The sequence below is a fragment of the Mycteria americana genome, chromosome 7, assembly GCF_035582795.1.
Source record: "Mycteria americana isolate JAX WOST 10 ecotype Jacksonville Zoo and Gardens chromosome 7, USCA_MyAme_1.0, whole genome shotgun sequence".
NCBI classification, from domain to species: Eukaryota; Metazoa; Chordata; class Aves; order Ciconiiformes; family Ciconiidae; genus Mycteria; species Mycteria americana.
In genome coordinates, this window is record NC_134371.1 from 51,043,660 (window position 1) to 51,060,424 (window position 16,765).

The 16,765-nt window shown below is 35.7% G+C and overlaps 1 protein-coding gene across 6 annotated transcripts in view; it reads left to right on the forward strand.

Annotated features, from left to right (window-relative positions):
• EVI5 (ecotropic viral integration site 5) overlaps positions 1-16,765 on the forward strand; it is an 86,065-nt gene that overhangs the window by 36,431 nt on the left and 32,869 nt on the right. For 5 of the 6 annotated variants that reach the window (XM_075508364.1, XM_075508363.1, XM_075508365.1 and 2 more), the window contains 5 exons: positions 2,933-3,067; positions 5,253-5,393; positions 5,932-6,090; positions 7,812-7,958; positions 13,281-13,376. In XM_075508364.1, coding sequence (XP_075364479.1) covers positions 2,933-3,067; positions 5,253-5,393; positions 5,932-6,090; positions 7,812-7,958; positions 13,281-13,376 — 678 coding nt within the window. The remainder of the gene's footprint in view (positions 1-2,932; positions 3,068-5,252; positions 5,394-5,931; positions 6,091-7,811; positions 7,959-13,280; positions 13,377-16,765) is intronic. The other variant, XM_075508368.1, reaches the window with a different exon arrangement.

The window sequence follows — 16,765 nt, forward strand, 5'->3', positions numbered from 1 at the left end:
TTTACTAGTTCTGAGATTTTAAGAAAAGTTGGGGGAAAATAAATCCAGTTGTGTGAAGCCAAGCAAGGACTCGTTTCTTTCAGAAGTAAATAGTGGTAGAACTACATTTTTAGTGCTTTATATTAGAGATCTTTTCAACGCAGCCAAGAAAAACAGTGTTACTGTGGTGCCTGGAAATCTGGATTCACATTGTGGTTTATGTCACAAATTCTAGGGCTTAACACAAATATATAAAAACAGGTTTTCTGCTAAAGAAGTCAGTCTTAAAGTAGTTTTCAAACATTGTTTTGACCAGAAACTTGTGTTACCTTTATATACTAAATAATTAAAATTGTGTGTTGTTTTTTTAAGGAGCAAAAATCACAACTCTGAAATTCTGAATATTGTTTTTTAAGTCTGTTTTGATCTTGGCTGTATTTTTTTGCCAGTCTATCAGGACTTGATTTAAAGTTTGTTGTGGCCAAACAGATAAGTACTTCTAACACATTCCTTAGGCAGGTGAAATCTAAAGGCAGATTTAAAGGAGGCATGACTTGTGCCTGAAACTGGATAAGTAACTTTTCTTACACTCTCCATTACTTATTATTTGACAAACATCAGTTAGATTTTTTTGTAGTCAAAACTATTTAGGGTACACTTACATATTGTTGCAAAATCAGGATGTATTCAGCTCTTCAAATCTGCTTTTTTCTCTCAATTTCCTGGAAAGTACAAGAGGACTTCTTACCTGAGGAAAGCATACTGCGTTTGTTCTTGTTCCATATGTATCATAAGCAGAATCTGGAACAAGAAACATAGAGTCCATTTAAGTTGCTGTGTGTATCATCTGATGAACTTGTACAAACAGCCAGGGAATAAGAAAGAGCTGTTGCCTATTCTCTGTGTCTGCATGTTGTTTCCTATGTGTGCTACTCATGCTCCCATATCATGTGAAGCAATTGTAGAAATGCATCAGCATTGTCTACCCATCCTCTCCTTACACTCACATCAGGGCTACTTCCACTGCTTACTGAGGCAAAGACACTATGTTGGTTGAAAATAATGTGAATTGCATTAGTATTGTATAAGGGAAAATTAATATTAAATATACTATCATCTTTGTACATGAAGTGTTCCATCTGTGTTCAGCTGCAAAGTTAAGTAGGACAAGCCCTTAAATGGATAGTCTCAATGACACTAAAGACTGCCTGCATGACCTATATTTGCCTTTTAATGCTTTGTATGTATCCTCTCCGTTATAGCTCCCTGTGTATAAGAAATACAATAAACTGTAACACTAAGGTTAGTTAGTGTAGATTTTGAATTTGGATTGTACTGTGAGTCATGATGAAAGGCTTAGTCGGCATGCAGAAGTATAAAAATAAATGAAAAACCATTTCCTTGACCATGTAGTTACGTGTTGTAAATCCTTGTTTTGTCCTGTTTGCCTTTGGTTTGTGCACTAAAGGTCAGGGAATGTCATACCCTAACAGGATCATATGGAACTAGAAGACTTTTCTGTTAATTTTGTCAACTGTTTTTAGATGCAGAAAACCAAATTGTTTGATGCAAACGTAACATAAAGTAAGAAACAGTTGTATCTTTAGTATAATGAATACTCTATGGATTTTAAAGTTGCATTGTTAATTGAATAAAACTTCATCTATGAATCCAAGTATAGTATTTATTCTTCACAATGTAGTTAATGGCACCAAAGATGTATTAAATTATTTCCCTTTAAACTTAATTTTCAGGGTAGCTATGCATACATGGTAACTAGGCAACTACACTTTGGGGATTTCAACACCTATTTTTTTCCCTAAACCAGAAATTTAAATGCTGATTTAGGATGGCATTGCCTGTCAAGCAAGCCTGACAATCTGTGGTGAATCTCAAGTCATTTTAAAGTGACCCAAGAAAGAAAGAAAGAAAGTGTATTTAACTATTGACTGGAGGGGGAAAGTTAAATTGGACTTTTGAATACAAATGCTTAGTATGACTTCAGTTGGATGTATCTGTTGAAAGACACAGTTTCATGAAATTGTGCTTTAGCAAGTGAAAGGATAGATCTTGCTTTTAATTCCAGCTAATCAACATTCAAGAAATAAGTTAATGGTGAGTTAACTTATTTGAGCAGAACTGTGGGTTTTTTCCCTTCCCCCTGAAGTTTGGAAAGGGTGCCCTTAAGTTTTGAACTGCTGTTTTATTACTGACGGAATGTGTTTGGATGTGCAAAGCTGGCTGGGGATAGTCTTGGAGTAAGTCCTGTGTGGAAAGAACCAAATTTCTTTGTGGTTTGGGCCTATGCTGTCATCTAGAAGGGGCTATACTGCTACTTGTGCCTGGATTTTTCTCATAAATCCACAGGGCTTACCCTAGAAGAGAATCTTGGAAGGAATACGTGTAGTGTGAGCAAATGAGAGCCAAGGATTGGAGTGGAAGAAAGGGGCAAACCAAAGTGATTGTGCATTGAAGTGTACATGGCTTTATTTTAAATCCAAGGTAATGGAAGGCTTCTGTTGAATCAGAGTTTAAGTGAGTAGGGATCGAGAGATACTTGTATTAACCTTGTAATTAGCCAGTCTTTCCTAAGCATCTTTTTCTGCATATCACAAAGTAATCACAGATCCTTTGAGGATTTTTTCAATTTGGATAACAATGAGAGAAGTGTGAGTTGTTACTCATGAGTACTAATAGGGGTCTCAGTTTGGTCTTGCACATTTGGCTGTGTGGAGGTGCAGCTGGTTGAGAGGCATAGCACTAGGGTTCTTATTGTTAGCAGTCTGGATGGACGTGTTAGTAGACTTGTATAAGGTAAGCACTTATGTTGATCTTAAGTTAGTATTCCTAATGTTAAACATTTGAATGTACTTTTACACTCCAAATCTGGCATATAAAACCCCTTTCAAACCATCTGTGCTTCATACTAAACATATTTCTGCAAACTTTGTAGCATAAATGCAGTTCACAATACAGTGAAGACTTTGTGCTACAGCTGGAAAAAGAGCTGGTCCAAGCCAGGCTGAGTGAAGCAGAATCCCATTGTGCCCTGAAGGAGATGCAAGATAAAGTTCTAGAGATGGAAAAGGTAAATCAAACCAGGACCTTCTGTATAAAATAGCACTAGAAACAGAATACAGGTCCCTGTAATTCTTTGCATAACTGTGCTCTTAGAATCTTCTCTTCTGTTTTCTGAATCTTCTCTTCATGATTGCAAGATGCTTTTCAAAGCTGAAGTTAATATAGCAAAAAAACTAAGATCTGTTTGCACTGGGAAAGGTTTGTGAAGAACACATCACTTTTTTTCTTGTTCCTGAAGCCCATTGCAGTGGAAAACTGGGATTCTGGTGGAGTCTTTACAATAAACATCGTTTCAAAATTATGTCCTGCAACAAGAGCAGTAGGCTTAGGGTGAGCATTGAGGTGATGTGAAAGTAAATAGTTTGGGAGGGGAGGAAGAAAGAGTACAACATTCCCAGGTCTTGAGTTCTTGTGTGTCTCCTGCTTCGTCCTATTATGGGCAGGGACAGAATACCTCCACTCTCTAGTATCAAAGTCTCTAACTGCTTTTTGGGTGCCATAGCAGCTTGTAATTTACTGATGCTGGAGTTCAAGCTGTACTCAAAGCAACTGTCAAACATTTACCTTTCTTTGAAGAAAAACCTGACTGCAAAATAAATAGGAAAAAAGGAAAGAAAAAACCCACTAATTGACCTAAAATAAAGCATGCTCTTCAGATCCTGTTGTATTGGCTTTGGGAGTTGTTTCCTCATGGAAACTTTAAAGAGCTGTATACTCAGGAATGTGACCAAGAACTTACTAGCTAATTAGATTAACCCACTGGAGTCAAGATTTTACTTTTTTAATTATCTGAGGGGCTCGATGGGGGTCTGACAGGCTAGTAGTGTGGTAGTTTTTACCGTACTGAACACTGGTAAGAATTCAGAATCTAAGGTATTTTTCAAATCTCAAAAAGAGATGACTACTGTACTTAACCTTCATCAGTATGAAGATGGCATACACTGAAAACTTAAATGTGAAGAACTGGAGCAGTGGGGGAAATTCCAGTGTACCAGACGAACTCAGATGGAAAGTAGCACTTCAGTCTGTCCATAATGAACTTAGGCACAGGAGAAAGTGACTGAAGTTAACTCCCTCAGCTGCCGACAAATACAGCTCTTTCCTGCTGTTAGTGATGTGTCATGTAATCTGGGAAAACTCTGCTCAGTAACCCAAGTCTTGCATGGCTATGCCGACAGTGATGTAAACATTCCAAAACACAGCCTATCGCTTCCTATATTTGCCAGTACTTGGAGCCCACGATTTGAAACACAGAGATGCTAATAAATGGCTGTTGTGCTGTGTTCTGTTAATAATGTACTTTACTCTCAACTCTCAAGAAAACCTGGCAACTGTCACAGTATTACATATCTACAAAAATACTTTTATTTTGCTGAAAATTGCTACTGAGAAATACAGTAGAAAGGGATGAAGCACAGTTCAACTTTGAGTATTTGGTGTCTAATGATTTGATGTAGGGATATTGTAGTTAGGCAGACTGTGTCTTTTTTCTTCCCCTCTGTTTCTTTCCCAGACTTCCATTATTATACTTTCGTCACTGTTTTACTTTCCTCAGGTCACTCCTGCCATTTGTTTTCCTGTTTTCTGTTTAGCTTTCTCTAGTCTTTCTAATTTTTCCTCATGTGTTTTTGTAAACATCCATGTACTTTCATCTGTAAGACCTTGTCTTGACTGGTTTTTTATAAATATTAATGGATGGTTCCTTTGTCAGCATAACTTTTCTCCTTTTCAAAGGCAGATGACCTGCTTCCCAAAAAATAAATTTCCATTTATTATTTTTCCTGTAAGTCTAAATACAAGTTATAACTCTAAAGGTGTAATTTCAGTTTCTCATTTGCTTTGCTTTTATCAACTAGCTCAAAATCTTCAGATTTCTCTCCATATTTTTGATGATGTGTGAAAAATAGTGTAAATAATGCTTTGTTAGGGATACCCTCTGGGGAAATCTGGAAGTCAGAATACCTAAAACTACCTTGTCGATTTTTTTCCTGTAGTTGGTAGTTGGAGATATTTACACTTGCTGTATCCAGGAACTTAGATTTTTTTGAGGGATTTTATTTTGTAAGGGATGTGTAATTAAGAAAGTTTGGTTAGTAATAAGGGTTATCATTCCATGTCTATATTCTTGGAGTGCATCTCACTAAGCACAATTTTATTCAAATACATATTTAAGAGGATGGTCCTTGTTGCAGAGGAACAGCTCTCTCCCTGATGAGGAAAATGTTGCTAGACTACAAGAAGAACTGATTGCAGTAAAATTAAGAGAAGCAGAAGCTCTGATGGGTCTCAAAGAACTAAGGCAGCAAGTCAAAGATTTGGAGGAACACTGGCAGGTATGGGTAGCAATACACTTTTAACAATTTTTATTTTCAGTGAATGATGATAAAACAAAAGGCTACAAAATTTTGAGATGTAGAGATCAAGTAGAAGCTAGTGATTGTGGATCAAGCCGCTGAGGTGAGAAAATCTTTAAGTGCAGCTGCAACAAGAAACTTTATTTCAAAAGTACGTTAGAAATTGGTCCCTAATTGTTCTAGATGGCAGAGAGCCTGTGCTACCAGCTAACCATTCTGGTAGAAAGGAAGTACCTGATCAGTACTCCTACTTCACTAAATGTTAATAAGGGCTAGAAATAGGCAAAAGTCTCAGGATGTACTTGCAATTCACTGACTTACTGTCATTGGGAATGACTGTCTTCAGCTTTTTAACTGTCTATTCTTAAAACTAGGAAGTTTGCATGGGTTTCTAGTTTTTAGGATAAACAGGAGCACTATAGCAACTTGTCCCCACATAACTTTGAGACCTTAAATGAAATAAGGGAACACCAGGAAAGATCAGGTATTATGAGCAATGGCATGCTACTTTTTTTAGCGTCATCTAGCTCGTACCACTGGAAGATGGAAAGATCCCCCCAGAAAAAACACAGTGAATGAGCTACAGGATGAGCTGATGACAGTCCGATTGAGAGAAGCAGAAACTCAGGCTGAATTGAAAGAGACCAAACAAAGAATGATGGAGATGGAAACACAGGTATGTTATTGAACACTAGCATGTGTGAATTGAGCTGAACGTGGGCAAATTGGTGTCAAATGGTAGTTACCCAGTGATGATCTTTTACCATCTACAGGCATGACTTTAGTTCCAAAATGTGCTTTTTAATGCTGTTAGACTAGGAGGGAGAATCTAGTGCACACAGTCCAACTTACTTTAATGTCTCTTCTTTAGTCTTTTCCAGGACTAAGCTTTCTGCATTTCTCATTTAGACTAATTGGTAGACTCTGTGAATGTGTGTGAATCTTAATTCATTAAATTGTAACTGGTGTAACAACAAAAGTACTTTTAAGGTGTTTTAAATTTCACAAACCTAATTGATGATTCTGATAATAGTAATTCTAATTCTTTAAATGGCAGTGTTTTCTTTCTTCTGGTGAAGTTGCCTATACTAGATTATCCACTGAGGTCATGAATCTGGTTACTAAACTGTGGACTCTGAGCAAAACAGCTGCATGTTGTCAGTTTTTTTTAGCAGAAGCTTTACCTTTCATGTGCTAGACAAGAAAAGCATGATTCACCATTGCTGAGATTTGTGCAGAAAAGACAAAAATAACTTGTCTGCCAAGATCTTTTTTGTGTAACTAGGGAATAAGTTGTTATTAAGCAAACAAATCTGAAATGAAAGTGCATTAAAGTTGGTGAGTCCTTATTATATTAGCGAACTCTCAACTGAATCAATCAGCACAATGTGCTGTTGATTGAGAAAGATTTGTAACAGGCTTTTGAGAAATCTTCCCGTGAAATACCTGCTAAATGTAACTGTTACTTGAAGGAGACCTGTGCATCCAAAAGGCTAAACAAACAAACAAAAAACTTGCCAAGCTTCAGCAATCCCAGAAACCAGGAGAGCACATAAGGATGTGCTACTGAAAAGAGATGAGCTCACTGCAAGGCACATGGTGGCTTATTTCTGACAGAGGTACCACTTTTTCCATACCAACTGAATAAAAGTTTCCTCTTGTCTTAACTTTTAAAATTTTCATTGAAGTCTTAATACTGTTTCACTACAGTTAACGTGTGCTTTTGTTTTGGTTCCTCCCCCCCATCGGTGTATTTATTTTAGTCAGTAGGGGGCATTGGTATCCTGCTATCTGGATTACACGTATTACACAAGACCTTTAGGTACTTCTCATTTCAGTGTTATGCATCGAATCTTCGTATATGTTTATGCTGTTTAGCTATCATTTGACAGAAATGCAGTGGTTCTCGTGTTGTGTACTGGTCTATGCACAGCTTCATATAAAAATGGTGTGACTTGTGCTAATGCACTGATCTTAATTAAGGTGCCATGTTACTTTCAGGGATTCACTGGACAGTGAAATGTGCACATAGTGTTTCTGGCATACCTGATGTTTCCTGGATGCATCAGCTTGTTGCTGTAGTTGGGATACAAGTTCACAAAATCTTTGACTTACCGAAGCAAGAGATGGGGTAAAACAGATGTACAGGAGCTTTGCAATAATGTTCTTCAAATGAGTCATCTGTTGTTTAAGAACAATTTGAATATCCTGGTTATAAACCAAATGTCGTGCAAACATTTCTGATTACACTTAGAAAACTCTGAATGCTTTTTCATCAAAAGTTTTTTATAGTAAATGATGTATAAGTCTTTCTTGTCAGACTTCAGGGAGTTAAATTAATATCAAAGATCTTTCTTTAACATGCGTTTTCTTTCCTTTTTTTGTCATAAATTTCAGAATCAGATCAATAGTAACCATTTACGAAGGACAGAGCAAGAGGTTACCAACCTACAGGGGAAGGTACAGTATCTTTCTGCACAGAATAAAGGACTTCTTGCTCAGTTGAATGAAGCAAAACGTAGACAAGCAGAGATTGAATGCAAGGTAAACAACATCGTGAATAGACTATTTATGTGCTAATGTATTTATACTTTCTAGTCTTGTCCGCTATTGTTGGATAGAATTGTGTCGTAATTGAGAAGTAGAAATCACTAAACCAAAACTTTCTTTTACTGATTTGACAATATCATCTTGAATTTACCATCTCACAAAATCACTTGAGGTTTTGACAGAGCTGCTTCTTTGTGGTCCCACAAAGATAAACTTTTACTTTAAAGTGTGGTTCTACTCAGAAAAGTGTCTGTGTTAATATATAAAAAGACGCTCTTACACAACAGATTCTGATCACTGTGTACTCTGATTGTCTTTAGGGACAGAAGAGGTTCATTACTTCAACACTGACTATTACTGCAGAATTAGTTTAGGTTCGAAAAAAAGGGGGTAAAAGTAGTATTTAAATAAAGAGGTGTACAGAAGGGAGTGTTACAGTATTCATTGCCTAATAGTAACCAGAGTTTAAGGGGACAGCCCAAAAACACTGGGCAAAAGGGTAGTTTTTATTACTGTCAATGCATAAGAGAGCCTAATCTAATGTCTGAATCTCAGATTTAATTAGTTAATTTTGTAACTAAATTGATAACCAATTACTAATAACTTATGTCTTCATAACTTGTGCACACATAATATGGACAAGAAATAAAGGATAAGTCTTTCAAGCTTTTTTCCTCTTAACTTGGATGAAAATTTTCCTGAAATTGCTACTTATATTTACTTCAAAAAAGGGGCAATATTAGTTGACAAATCACTATAGTTAAGACGTTATTTGCTAGAGACATGAAAACAACTTTTTACTTAAATCTTATTTCCAGAAGATGTATGAATAGTCTTTTATAAAATCAGCTAGAGCTGAACAGTCAGTAATTTCTAAATAGGATACTTATTAGTATGTTATAAATAGTACTGAGATGAATAATCAGACTACCATTAAACCCAGCTGAAATCAGGACAGGCTATGAATTTGCCACTTGAGAGCAGATGCTGTTACATAATTTGTTTTTCATGATCACATCTTAGTTACATTAAGTGTAACCAAACCTTTTTTATGTGCGCTACTTGCTTCTATTCTCATTCACACAGAACACTGTTATTGGTTGAGTGTTTGTTTTTCAATTTTATCCAATATACATGCATTTTGCTTGTAACACCATACGTACCCCAAAGACTGCATTAGCTGCAATTCCATCAAAGGTTTCTGTGGACAACATGAATCAAGAGTGTAGTTTGAGTGATTTATCATTGTCGCTTATCCTGGAGAGGAAATGACATCGTTATTAATATGCATAGTTTTGCTATAATATCACACTTCTCAGTTTTTACATCTACAGGTAATGCCTAAATGTAGGCAATTTAGTTTTGTAGTAAACTCTGATCTTGTTGTCATTTCTCAAAGCCATAGTGTGTAATTTGTAATTGGCAATTTCTTCATAGTTTTGCCTTAGTTATAGTTCTTTCAGCAAAATGAAGCTGGGTTTTGTTGTTATTCAGTTCCATTTTAGAGAAATTTAATAACAGTAAATAACTGACGTACTCCAGGTATTCCATTTTTCTTGCTGTCTTGCCAGTTCCATTTGTTTCCAATGGAACCTGAATCTAAAGCGCAGTGAAGATGTAACTTCTACTGACTCATCAAACTCCTTCACAAGCTTTTAGGAAACAAGCCACTAAATCTTAACTAGAAGAAATTGCTTCTACTGACTGTTTTTTGTTTACCATAATCACTGGTTTCCTAAGTGCTATTTTTAAAATGCTGAGATTATTCTTACTGATCTTTTTTTTTTTAATATTCTTGATCTTGGTGACATGTCTTTTCATATAACCCATAACTTTTTTTTTTATTGGTTTTTGATACTGAAGGTCCTCATTAATCCTTAAGAGATTGAGACTATGCAGTCAATATTCCAAAGTTTTTATGTTGACTATAAAAAGAGTAATATGTCTTTAACCTGACTAATGAGTTAATATACATGACTGTTCTCACTATGATAATTTGCTTGGAAAGTTATGTTCTAACATGGGTTAGAGAGAAATTTGATAGTAATAGACCACCAGTCATATTTTTTAGAGCTTCTCTGAAAGTAGCAGAGGTCAATAGCCAGTGAAGTCAGCAGTACTGACATACAGTAACATTAGGTCCTGAAACTTGTTTTGCAGTCACTGATAGGAAAAAGATTACAGTTTACATTGTAACATGTTTTCAAGTTGATGTTTATGATGGAAAATGAAATATTATCAATTTGATGCATATACATTACCTCGAGTTCTACTGTTTAACTGTGAGCTAGACTGTGACTTCTTGGGGTGAGGCTTAGTATAATACCATATAGACCCCTGACTGTTTAAATACACAAGGGGTTTTTTTGCTAACTGTATTGAAAGATGCTCACATTTAACTTGTTGGAAACTACCTTCCTTCAATGTAGTTTCCCCTCATATTCCCTTTTCCCTCTACCTCTGACACTTGTTGTAAACTTCGAGTGACTTTATTCTCTAATAATCTATACAAACAATTCAGCAGTTTTACAGATTTAATAAGAAAGCCATGTAATCAAAAAAAAATTAAGCCATGTTAAACAATATACACAAGTTTAAGAGTTCTCCTGCTCCTTAAGTGGGACATAACTTGGTATTGAACTTCCTATTGCTGTTTCAAACTCACAAAAAACTTTTCAATTTCAAACTCTAACTATATGATAATATACAGTTAAGTGAAAAATGAGAGGATATGAAAAGCCATTGTCCTTTGGCATTTTATTTGTAAGGATTGTCACTGTGTTTCCTGTCCCTTGCTCTCCACATTCAAACTACTGGAAGCATGATTTTTAGCTTAATCTAAGATTAATGCCAAATGCTTTCACTTTTTCTTGTTCTAGAAGAGACTATTTTAAGTTCCTGTCTCCCCACCTCTATACCCCAATAAATGAAGGAAATTCCTGCTTGGGATTGTTTAAGGTTATTTCACTGTGTGAGGAAAATGAGATTTTAATTTTAAAGTGAATTTAAAGAAAAAAAATAAAAGCTGAAGTTTAAAGTAGAAAGAGAAACATTGTTATGCTTGTCAAGCCAAAACCTTGCAACATTACTGGCTTTGTTTACACTAACTAGGTTTACAAGAAACCAGCATATAGTATGACGACTATGTAAGGCATATGTAACAAGTGTGAAGGGCTAGTCTCTAGCAGTAACAGTGGACTTGTCATACCTACAGTCCTTCTAGAAGTAGGTTCAGTATCTGTAACTACTCAATAGTGTTGCTGCCAACTTAGATTTGGCTTGCAGGACAGATAACAGCAGGTAGGTTGAATTGAAAAGACAGTGCTGCAGTGTAAATAGCTGAAATGAAGCTATTTAATATGTTACTGATACAACAACTCTGTATTCAAAACTGATGAAGAAAGTTTCAATAATCTTTCAGGTAATGTCATGGAGCAATACAGGCACTAAGTATTTTTAAAAGTTCTACCTTGCATCTTCTAAAACCTAGCAAGTTTGTTATTCCAGATTCCATTAGAAACTGATATTTGATTTTTCTTCCTATTGTTTCAAGTCATCTAAAATCATGCTCTAGTTTTATTTCTGTCACCACAACTTGTCTTGGTAGCAATATTTCTACTTGAAGAGGTGTATAAAAAAAGACATATTTGGATTTTCAACTCCCCAGTTGTTTTTTCCATGCAGAAAGAACTGGTACATTATTTCTGGAGCTTGTATTTTTCTTAAATAATAGCTTAAAATGCATAAGCAGAAATTAAAATTTTTGTAGCAAGTTGCATCTCATACGACCTATACGGCAACTGTTTTCTGTCACTGGTGTGTACTGTTATGTTTTTCCCTCTTTATCTGACTACTGCTTCTACAGCAAGGACTTAATTTCAAATTGTTACTTGAAACACAGCACTGATCTTTCTAATCAGTTTTGCTAAAGAATTTGCATCATAAGATTTGTGCCCCCACCCCAGTCTTGTCTTTCCTACCATATCAACTTTTGTGGTCATTATTGAGAACATGCTCTGTTTTGGAGATAAAGCATCAGTGCTGTCTAGAGCAACACTATTGACTCATCTCAGATACCAAAGTTGAACTAAGCCAGTCTGTCCTTTAGCTTTCAGTTAAATACATGCAATCCTGTGGACTTGTGGGTTTGGCTTCATTCGAGCAATCGTGCAGCAGAATTTAGCAATAGTGGCTAAACTTTGGCTAGCACATGACGGATTCCTCTGAAATGGACTCCACTGATTACAAATGCTGTTAATTGGATACTGTAGAAGGTGTACCTTCATTACAGGGATCTTTTTTCAAACAAACAGCATGTTTTCAAGTAGCTACTATAGGTAAGCTTTGGCATGTTCAATTTGGTCTCAACCAAACTGTCTGATGAAGAGTGGTTAAGTACTGTCAGTTTGAAGCACACATTAAAACAACTGAAATACTGGAACTGACTTACAGTAACTACAGTTTGCAGAGTTACACCAGTCTGCCATAAAAGTAGGTATACCTGAGCCTAGTCTGTCTCTTCCCCAGAATTATTTGCACTCCAGCTGAAAGTATTGCTCGCTCAATATCTGTCCCTGTTTTCTCTCTGTGGTTGTACCAAACTGCTGACAATATAATATTAATTGTTTTTTGCTCTGAAGTCTTAAGGACTTGCCTCATAAAACAGAAATAAGGAAATTTCCTTCTTTCTCATCCAAACTCAAATTGTCTATCACTTACAGGCAAACTTACAGGTTAAACTTACACTGGGAGTCTGATTGTAGGTTACGGGCATTAGAATTTTATTCTAAACTGTCTTGCAAATCTTTGTTGTATACTGTGACTAGGATAGCTGGACTGAAATGAGGTTGAGAATATCTGTGCTTTTTGGGGTTTTTTTTGAGATTTATTTTTTTAGTCAAAAGGAATGATGAAATAAGTAACTCTTGTGTAGCTTTGCTGTTTCTTTATATATAAAGTGAAAAGTTGAAGCATGAGCTGTGTTTTTTGTTGCTATTTTTTCTTAATTTACAATATAACATTTCTGGAACACAAGACAGCTCTATTCTGGACCTGGAAATTGATAACAGCATCTTTTCAAAACTACACAGATATTTTTTTAGATTATTATAGTTTAGAATTTATATTAGATGATTACACAGTTCTATGGGTTAAAATTAAATTTGGGTTCTTTAGAATATGCCTTATCAATAGGTATGATATTTTGCACAGCAGTGTATTAAGTTTTCTTGACTTACATGATTTTGGGTAAAAGCAGTGCACATAATCAACTGAAACTGATATTATTTGTTAGCTTCAATCTATTACTTCTTTCAGAGTAAAGAAGAAGTGATGGCAGTACGGCTCCGTGAGGCAGACCGCATTGCAGCTGTGGCTGAACTACAACAGCATATTGCTGAATTAGAAATTCAGGTAACAAGTGATGTCATTAAATGTGTAACTTGATACTTTTTGATTTGTAACTTGATTACTTTTTGACTTTGTGGGGTTTGGTTTTTTTTTCTTCCTCCACTTTCGTTCCTTATTAAACCTACTGTGAATACAAGGCACTGCTTTGCAAAGTGGGGCAATGCTATATTGCTGAATGTGCTTCCTTTATAAGCAAAGGCCTTAAATATATCTGATGGGCATATTTCTGAGCTGTTAATAATTGCTTCTGTACAAGCACCATGCTACAGGCAACACTTTTAAACTCTGACTTCTGTATTTGTTTTTTGTCTTGTAATTGGTAATTTTTACCAATTAATAGGTGAGATTGAAAACATCCTCTGTCCAAAAAAATGCGCACAGTTTGATTCCAGCAACCATTCTTTTCTGTGCTTACTCTTCTGCTATGACCAGTACTGGAGAATTTGTTGTAAAACTCTTACTCCCTTTATGTAAACCTTGAAACCAGAAATGTTATTTACTGCTACCATGTCACTGTAGGATCTGAAGATGCATCCTTTGGCCTCTGTGTTGTTCCTTATGCTTTCAGTTCCTTTTGCAACCTTCACTGTCCTGTGAACTCACTCCTTTGTTGATGAGAGAACCATAAATGACTGTTCTTTATATTTTCTTGGCTTTGAGAAATCGTGATGTCTCTACTGTAGTCTGTCCTTCCTATAGTCATATACTGTTGTCCTGTCTGAATTTTGCTGCATCTATCTGCAAAGGTTTTCTTGGTTATTGGTTATTATTCCTAAGTTACAAGCTAGTTACTCTCTAGTTTTGCGCTTTTTTTTTTCATTGGTATTGTTAGTGTCTGTCTTCCCTCTGAAATCTTTCGTTCAAGGTGATGATTTTACTGTATTGTGTCAAAGCCTTCTTTTTCCTATGATTTCTCAACTACTTGCATCTCTTTCATCTCTTCGTATATAGCATGTTCAAATAAATTTAACGGAGCTTGCATAAAGAATTTTCACTTTGAATATTTTTCCTCTAGTGCAGCAGGCACTAAATTTATTAAAAGATAAAGCAATCATTTCTTTTAATCACATAACGCTTAGATAATGCTGTGGTCAGTACATTAGAAATACTTAGATAAGTACAGTAAGCGTTGCATATGAATCATTTATTATCTAGTAAGATAACAAGAGAATAGCTGAGTTTAGGTCAATCTTTTACTCATGTGTTAGCATTTTACTTTAAAAAAAAAAAAAAAGTTTAAAGGTTACTTAAAACAATGTGACTTTGTAGGTGAGGAGCCAGTACTCATTTTGCATTATTTTCACTTTAGCACAGACTTTAAATGCCATCCTCCTTCCACTGGCTGACTGATATGGGTGTCCCAAAAAGTACTCTAGTCTTGATTTTATGAAATGAAGAAATGGTGAATCCCATAATGATCAGTTGTTTTTTCTGATAGCTGTTGCCAAATTAGAATTGTGTTCATTTTTCAACGTAAATACATCTGACTTGGTTTTCTGTTGTTTGACTGATCAAATCATCAGTGCTCAATCATTTTATAGCTCTCTCCCATTTCCTTTCCATATTTCTGCTTAAGCTATGGGTGCCAGAATTGCATGCAGATTTTTATAATATCTTGTCATGAGACAGGTAAAGAAGTTAAGTGCAGGAACATAATCTATTTCATGACTCTGGCTAATACATCCAAAGATTATACTGTCCCTGTTTTGTCATGATATTGCACTGTGTCATGTTTGGTTGTTTATCCACATCATCTCTCCTTCCTTTTCACAATTACTACTTTGCATGATGCAATCTTTAGTTACATTTTTCCCATATTCTAGGTGGCCTTGTTTTTTGTTTCCTACTAAAGTGCATTTCAAGTTCCAATCTTTTTGGTGTTCTTAGATGATCCCCTGTTAATGATTTCTTGATCCGTAATATCCGAGTAAGATTCTTGATTTTCTGCACAAATGAGAATGGCTGTGCTTTCCTTGTATACAGTCTGGAGTATGAAGTCATTCTGTGGCTGTGGTTCATGCTTCTAATTTAATGAGTATGCCCTGTTAGGCTTTTGGTGAACTATTGATCTCAAACTTACACTAGCCTGAAATACAGCTTCTTCAGTTGTGAAATACAGGTTTTGAGTGTTAACTGTATAAAGACATTTAAAACAAAAGTGATTTAGTAGAAAGAAGTTCCTCTAATGTCAATTTACTTATTTTTGACACTTCAGATGTGACTTGAAATGCTTTTATTGGGCTGTGACAGATTTTTTTTTTTTTTTTTGTAAGATTCTGTAAGCAAATAGATATTTTTGACCAGTGTGTTTTGCCAGCAAATATGAAACTTACGACCAAAACTTCCTTTTTGGGTACTCATGCTCAAAGGCCTCCGAAACACCTGCACCAAAAAAAAGTAATAGTGGAGTTGGAAAGCCTTAACTCCCAAAGCTTGTAACCTATAAAACATGCAATTGATAATGGAGCTTAAACAAAAGCTGCTTTTTAAGGAAATTGAAAATCTAGATAACTTCTCCCTCATTGAAGAAAGAGCTGCCTCCCATTCTCTTCCATTCAGCTTGTCACTGGAATTGCTGTGACCTGATGTGGGGAGCAGAGGGCCTTTTAATCTGGACTTGCCTTAATGACTTGAAATGCAATATTTAATACCATAAATACATTTAGCCAGTCTTGGAGTGTAGGTGTTAGTCTCAAAGTAATTGCACTTTTAACACGGAGCATCACAAATAGGTCTGCTTGTCATATTGTTTCAAAGCTGATAAAGATGAAGGGAGGAAGTTAACTTACCACATGGCCTTCCTTTTTTTGAAGGGGGATGGTGCTTTTCTAAGAAGCTCTAGGGATTCAGTGCCAGGTCCACGTGGTCCATAGCAATGCTTAACCTAAACTGTGCAGTTTTCTTTTAAATGTTCATGTAGGTGTAGGTGCAAGACACTGGTGTTAAATTTGTAACGTAGAGTATCACTACTCCCACGTAAGAACTGATCTGACGTTACACACACAAATGCTAGATTTAAATCACAGTTTCTGGGTCACTCTTAGTTTTGGTTACTAATAATGACAGAGAGGGAGAAGGAGATAGAACTCTGTCATTTACTAGTAGATGTAATTTTGCAGCAAGGCGTCAGTTTATTATGATGTTAGGAACTTATTTTTTTATATATTCTGAATGTCATCTTATCTTGGTCAGGCATTCAGTTCCTGATGCTAAGCTTTTAAACTTTTGTGTAAACACACTGAATTGCAAAGAATAGTCCAATACATGATGGATATTCTTAAACAAGAAAAATGTATGAGTTGTTCCTTAGCAAAAATAACAAAAAATTGAAGTGTAACTGAAGTTTAACTTAACGTTGCATATACCTAAGCCCCAGAAGTGGCAAAGAAAAA